This window comes from Nematolebias whitei, chromosome 2 (assembly GCF_014905685.2).
Source record: "Nematolebias whitei isolate Nwh7 chromosome 2, NemWhi1, whole genome shotgun sequence".
NCBI classification, from domain to species: Eukaryota; Metazoa; Chordata; class Actinopteri; order Cyprinodontiformes; family Rivulidae; genus Nematolebias; species Nematolebias whitei.
In genome coordinates this window covers 3,426,540-3,433,921 of record NC_056499.1, presented here as the reverse complement: position 1 = coordinate 3,433,921, position 7,382 = coordinate 3,426,540, and the positions used below count along the sequence as shown (strand labels likewise).

At 37.5% G+C, this 7,382-nt stretch overlaps 1 protein-coding gene across 1 annotated transcript in view; it reads right to left on the bottom strand.

The window, feature by feature from the left end:
- Nucleotides 1-3,489: 3,489 nt before the first annotated feature.
- The window catches only part of tub (TUB bipartite transcription factor), a 31,247-nt gene continuing 27,354 nt past the window's right edge, over nt 3,490-7,382 (bottom strand). Inside the window, exons 9-12 of the mRNA XM_037695545.1 lie at nt 5,553-5,667; nt 4,955-5,053; nt 4,654-4,825; nt 3,490-3,623 (exon numbers count right to left, since the gene is read on the bottom strand). Of these exons, the coding sequence (XP_037551473.1) occupies nt 3,490-3,623; nt 4,654-4,825; nt 4,955-5,053; nt 5,553-5,667 (520 nt within the window). The remainder of the gene's footprint in view (nt 3,624-4,653; nt 4,826-4,954; nt 5,054-5,552; nt 5,668-7,382) is intronic.

Here is a 7,382-nt window from a genome sequence, read left to right as displayed (position 1 = left end):
GAGGGGCGAAACGTTTCTTTTTAACAAAAAAAAACGAAGTCCAGATGACATGATTCAACCTTTTTTGATGCTACACAGTATTTAGTTGTTCCCTGCTTCGGCTGTACTAAAAGTTGTGTAGGACCATGACTTGAAAGTAGTCTTCATGCGCCCTCTGTTGGATACATTGTAGAATTACGCCTATTGCAAGTAAGGACACGGCTCATTCTCAGCATTTTATGGGGTGCATATTAGAAGTGTTCATATCAGTGAATAATGAGCCAATTATCACTGATACCGATATGTCGCCAGACACATATACAGTATATTATCACTGTATTATCAGCCCCTACTGATATGTCAGTCGGGCTCTAATTGGAATCCAGTTGTTTTTAAGAAAAAAAGTACCACATTTAGGATGATGTTAATATGGACAGACCAGAAAAAGGTTTTTAATACAGTGAATCATGAACAGCTGGTTGCTTGTTAGCCTGAGCGGCAAATGACGCACCTGAAAGTTATACAGATGTTCAATTTGTATGCAGATGATGCCATCATTAATATAACTGCACAAAGTCCACAACAGGCTGAAGAGGGAAATGCTGGTAAGAATTGTAAGGTCATTGTTGAAGCCCTAGTGTTTAGAACAACCAAAACTAATCTTAATTGCTTTTGTCTTTTGTGATCATGTTTAGGCTACCCATAAAAGCTGCCCAGTTATTTTTGCACACACTCTATTGTGCAAATATTTGGGGCTAACCAGCTCAGCCTCAAAGTCTGTGATGCTGCTGTACAAACAAGTTCTGAAAGCTATGATTATGATTTTGTATATATATATAATTATTAATTATTGTTTTTTAAACATTGTTATAGAAATAGTTAGTGAAATGGTTCTAGTGCAAGAGATACAAGGGGAGCAGTTGATAGGGAGTGTGAAACAGTAAGATACAAAACATTTTTTGATAATCTTCATTTTGGGTTCATATTCTCATATTTGAAATAATTTGACAATAGTGGAAAAAGGTAACCGATTGTAGAAAATCTATTTCTCAGGTAAAACAAGAAATAAAAACAAACACCACTATACATTACCAAAGAGGAAAAACCGGTTCACTGTTTAGATCTTATATGTTTTTTATGTTTATGCTTATTAATATTGTTAAATTGATTTTAGTTTTATTGTTTTTAGAGGATTATATTTGTGTATTAGTAGTTTTAAAAAAAGAAGCTTTCTTTAAAGCCTATCCATCCATCCACCTATCATCACAGGGTCGCACAGAGACAAACAACCGCTCACTCTCACTCGCACCTAGAAACAATTTCAAAGTTGCCCATTACCCAAAGGCGTAGTGGTACAGTGGTTAGAGGAGTCACCTCACAGTAAAATGATCACAGGTTTGCATTCAAAGCTTTCTGTGTGGAATTTGCATGTTCTCCCCGTGCATGTGTGGGTTTTCTCTGGGTACTCCAGAGAAAAGCCCATAAACCAAAACATGCATGTTAATTGGTAAAAGTTAATTGGTAAAGCCTATGCAAAGATAAGAATCGTAAATTAACCGTTAGCTTGAAGTCATTTGTGCACAGTTGCATTTGCAGTGTAGCTTTATTTTTCTAATATCATTCTTTTTCGAATAAAAAAATAAAAAGCACATAATTCAAGATAAATATTATATAAAGTCAGTCTTAATGGATGTTTATTTATTTTTTTCCATGAACAAAAGACTGTGTCAATACCACCATAGTAAACGGCACACTGTTTACTGGACATTATGATGGGAGCACTGGAAAACAGAAAGTGAAAGAACCTTTGGTTCCAGACACATGTAAGAAAAGCAGACTTTACAGCAAGTATCAACAATTTGGAAATAGAAATTTTAAATAGTTACAACACAATCGAGTACAAGAATAGCGCATTTGCTAAAGATTTTTCTCGTGACCCACAGTTACAATACGTGGTATCAGAGATTGTTCTTTGCTGTCATTCAGCATTTTTTTCTTACAGTCATAAAATATAAAATCTACTGCTGTATATTTGAGAAAAAGACTTTGCTCCATAAGAAGCAAGAAGAGGAACACAGTAAAAATGAGAACACTTACTGCTGCTCAGACGAATGACTCAAACTGTACCTCAGTGGGGAATAAAATAATCAAAGATGAAAAGAAAATGATGGAATTAGTGTTCAAACCAAAAGTGGGTTCACACTCTTTGATGGCAGTAATTGATTTTGAGATAGGTTGCAAATAAACTTTAAAGTAATAACTACCTCCTCACACAGGAGTGGGTTTTTGTCCAGTTTCCTCCCACAGACCAAAAACATGCATGTTAGGCTGATTGGTAACTGAATTGTCCCTAGGTGAGAGAGAGTGAACGTTTGTCCCATTTGTCTCTATGTGTCCATGTGATGGACTGGAGACCTGTCCAGGGTGTCCCCATGGATGGACGTCTCTGATAGCTGCTGTGTCTGTTGTCTGATGTACACAAGAGCATCAATAATACATCACTGTTAGTGTCATCTGGTGTAGGCCATTAAATGTAATTTTAAAATGCAGTTGAAAGGATTTCAATTATATCATTTAGAAATAATAGATCCAGGATGTTTTCCAGCCAAGGTATTCAATCAGCCTAAATTATACGCCTTAAGACGGGCTGAATTTAGAGAATTATTTCCAGTGAATGTACAGAAAGCAGGAAATGTAGACCAGTTCAAATTCAGCTCAGTTTGTGGCTAAACTTTAACACTGGATTTATTCTTAAAAAGGCACAAGAAAGAATGTTAAAAGTATCTATTTTTCATTATAATTTCACAGTATAGTGCATCATCTTCCTTCACATTCACATATAAAAACATGTTATTTTAAGTTACATGCTTTCATCTTTTTCAGGACTCAGTCTCTAATTGATCGTTATGGAAGCGAGTGATTTTCCTGCAATGCTCATTCACGAAGCACCACAGAGCCAGCATGGTTAAAGACGTAACAAATGATATATTTTTTTTAAATCGTCATGTCATAAATATTAAAATAAGAAAACAAAACACTGGTGAGGAAAATATTTTTGATTTATCAACTACATAAGACATATTCATGCTTGCTAAAGTGTGTCATCATGTCAGAGGGAATCCAGTGAGCTGTTAAAACTTGTGTGACTGTTAGTTACAATTTACAGATAAGCAAAAGTTAAATGTATATATTTACTACATAAAGAAACAGTGATGACTTTTTATAATTCAGTTACAGTACAAAATGACAATAGGTATCAAGACAGTTTCATTTGATTTTGCAAGTACATTAACTGTTGTGCTTGTTTTCTTCCACTAACCAAAACCCTATACCCCCCCCCCCCCCCCCAGGCACACACTTAAACATAGAACTTGAGGCCCACGAAGCATTTTGGATTGCGCAGGACTTCCAAGAAATTAGAGGAGTTTTTAGAGCTCCCCAAACCAGCCCGAGAGACACACTGACAGCGCTTAAAACGGACCAGGTCCTCTCTGACCGTCAGGTCTGGGTCTATTCGCAGGCTAACTTGCTGTCAAAGCTGGAGAGGGCGATGGCGAAGGCCTGCAGGGCACACATTGGATAGTTATAGTCCATGGTGAAGACGTCCTCTGCCACACGGCCAAACTGCATCACAATGTAGTCAGCTGCAGAAAGAAAATCAAAATGAATGGAAAAAGTTCATGTTTGGTGACCCCACACCGATGATCCCAGGACCTCCTTGTAAAAGAGATTAATAATCTCACTGGATTTCTTCCTGGTAAAATTAAGGTTTAATAATAATACGTATAATTTTCAAGACAAAGTTATTTCAAGCCAATCAGGGCAAATACTGGCTGACTTTGTTCAACTTTGACTTTAGTACACCACGCTGAATAGACCACTCTTGCATGGTTTTGCCTTCATCCTGAATCAAAAGGTGATTTTTGTGCACTTTCTCTTTAATGTGCATTAAAGTGCACACTGGAGTGACTGCAGTTAATGTTGTATAAAGTCGTCTGGTTCCATACTGACCATTAGATATCAGACAAAAGAGTAATGTGCTTTTTTTTTTGCCTGCATTACCGTATAAAGTAAGAGTACATTGCCTCTCCAGCTGAACTTTAAGATTTTAGTCATCTGCACAGTCTCTTTTTGGAAGAAACATTTCGTTTTTCATCTGAAAGACTTCACCAGATGACCAGACCGAGGGCAAACTGGCCAAAAACAAACAAACAAAAACGATTCCTAAACTCAGTCATCCAGGTAAATAACCTCAAGACATTGGTATTTTAACCATTTTGGCCAGTTTTTCCTCAGGCTGGTTCAGTGCGTAGTAAGCGGCCATTTTGCCTGGAACATTTGATTGTTATGCACTAATGGTCAGTTGTTTTAGACTGATGGTCCTCCAGTTTGCAAGTATAAAGCCAGTTTCTGGGAACTCCACAACAGACTGGTTTGAAACACGTCAACAAGGTGCTACTTAATACGACAGATCCTGTTGGCACCAGACTGACGAAGTCTTTTGGATGAAAGATGAAACTTTTCTCCCAAAAATAAACTGTCCAGATGACCTGATTTAACCTTTGTTGTGATTTATTTACCTCGATGATTGAGCTTACAAACCTTTTTTTTATTTATGTTTTACATTTTAGCACCCTAAAATTAATGGAGTTAAAAAAACCACATGAAACTTACGGTCGTTGTCATGAATGATTTGAAAATTCTTTACTGACGCCTGAGTGACTCTGCCGTGGAAGTTAAGCACGTAGGATTGTGTGTCATCGTTCCACACGGGCGTCTTGTTGTGAAGTTCAATCACACTCTCTGTGCTCTTGTTCTGCCACCTGGCCAGTAGTGACTCATGCTCCTGCAATGACGAACAATCAATCGGCTTCAGACATGGACATCGCCGTCATCTGATCAATTATACTTTTACAGCAGTGAGCTCAGCTGGTTCGTAAACCATCGTGGCTACAGGAGGAGACGTAACACCTACGTTCCGCGGTCGAATCGACACTCTCTCATGATCCATGTTCATTCCAGGAATAATGACGCTCATTTTACGAGGCCCCTTGAACCCCAAGACATTGGTTTCCTAGTTTGAAGACAAAGATGTTGGATGATGGAGACATGAGAGGTTCATCTCGTCAAGAACCCATCCAGTTCATTAATAATAAAAATAAAACACACACAAAAAAAACACCTTATTTTTCAATATAGTTTTTAATCAGAGTCAAGTTTTAGATTATAAATTGATTTTAATTAGGATTTCACTTTGTTGTTTAAATCTCTAAGTGAAATTGAAATTAATCATTGGCTTCATTTGTGGATGGCTTCTCCCTCATTATTAAACTTCTCCATTTTTTATTATTTTTCAACGTAACGACAATAAATTTAATAGTATAAACCACAGGCCGACGACCGATCCCAGGCCACGGATGATGGAGTTGGACTTATTAAAACATTTTTATTGAAATAACTATTTTATATGCACTGGACTACAAGATATTTAATTTAGAAAAATAACCACGTGTTTGCACCTCATGTCCTGGCTGCATTAGAAACCTTAGAAAAACGTTCAACCTTTAACTCACGTAGCAAATGGCAGCGAGCTCTTGACGCAGATTGCTAGCTTCAAGGCTCGAGGTGCTCTTCATGGGATTCAGACCGTTGTCATAAACAGTAAACTTGGTTCCCATCAGATTGGACCTGAACAAACAAACAGACAAACAAACAAACACATTACCACAGAGTTAACGAAGCATGGGTGTAACAATACAAACTGAAAAAAATGAACAAATAAAATGAGATACTAGAAATAAAGGAGACATTTAATTAAATATAGCATGAAGTATATATGTAAAGCTTAAGGTTTAGAACAGGTTAAATATGGTGCAATAAGAAATCAATCAGTTGCTTTAATCACAGATTCATCGGATTCACATCTGAGCGATTTCTTGTACTTGAACAAACTTAAGTTAAATTTTGGACTGAAGACTCAGGAGTTTTAAATTCACTACAAACAAAGACAGACAACCAAGAGGCTTTTGTTTATTATATTCTATAGAACTTCATATATGTGGTAAAGAATCAGAATAACCAAATTAACTTGGGACTGCCTTCAAAAACTTGGTGTAATCATGTAAACTTTGCAAAATGAGTCTTATGGAAATATAATCCTGCATCTGTAATGTTACATTTCATAATCAAGTTTCTCATTATTCCTTCGTTACATCATACTTCACCCAGACAACATCTCGGGGAGGGTGCTGAGAAACTGTGCCATCAGCTCTGCGAGGTGCTGACTGATATCTCTTAACTTCTCCCTCACTCTGGCAACAAAAACAGGATAATTGTAATGGCTCTTTAATTGGTGATATGCGACTTATCTGTGCTGCTGATTATTCATGCTGCTGATCTCATGCTGTTGATTATCTCGTGCTTCTGTATTCATTCATACCCATCTACTCACTACAGACTGATGTTCAAGTACGGTAGTAAAGTGAGGAAAAAGTGTCACCCTTCTTCCTCCACTCATACACCAAGTATCACCACTCATACAGTAAGTGTGTGCACCGTGCACACTCTTATTAAACACGTCAATTCTTGGTAAATGTGGTTACTCACAAGAAGAAACTAACAGTCAGAAACAATAAGATCACATGTGACAGGTTTGCAAACATGAACCAGTAACTCTTTTTTAATTTAAGGAGACTTCAGAGCATATATCATCTTGTAATAAAAAGTGAATATTTTTGTTTGTTTTGTTGTATATTTGCTAATAGTAAATATTTTTTAGTATTTTTTGGCACTTATTTTGTTCCCAAAGCATTTACTCCACGCAGATTGTTGAACGACACAAGCATTGATCTAATCGTAGTGGTTCAAGACTGTTTTTTTTTTTTTTAAGTGCTATTTCTTTACAAGTGTTTCACATTCACTTCTTTAAAACGCTGTACGACTCTTAGAAGCTGTACCTCATTTAGATCAAGCTCCTCAAGGACTCTTTAAAGGCGCGAGCTGAAAGGTACGCGTTCGTTTCCATTTAGATCTCAATCATTCAAGCAGCGTTGTGGCTGCAGAGGTTTAGAGCGCGCGGCACGATGACGGGCGCTCAGTCCAGCTCTGAAGATAAGAAGCTCCACTTGATTGCAGAGCAGAGGATTCTCCATGGAGCTGTTGGTGCTGCTTTAAAGTTCTCTTTGAGGTTTTTATCTTTTTTTTTTACAAACTCTTCACCTGGACATGTGTTTGTGTGTTCCTCCTTCATGTCCTCTCAAACCCAGCTGGTTGAAGCAGATGGACGCTCGTCCTGAGCTGGTTCTGCTGGACGTTTCTTCCTGTTAAAAGGGAGTTATTTCTTTCCACTGTCTCCTTTGTGCTCGCTCAGGATGAGAGACTGTGATGAAGTGAAGATTCAACAC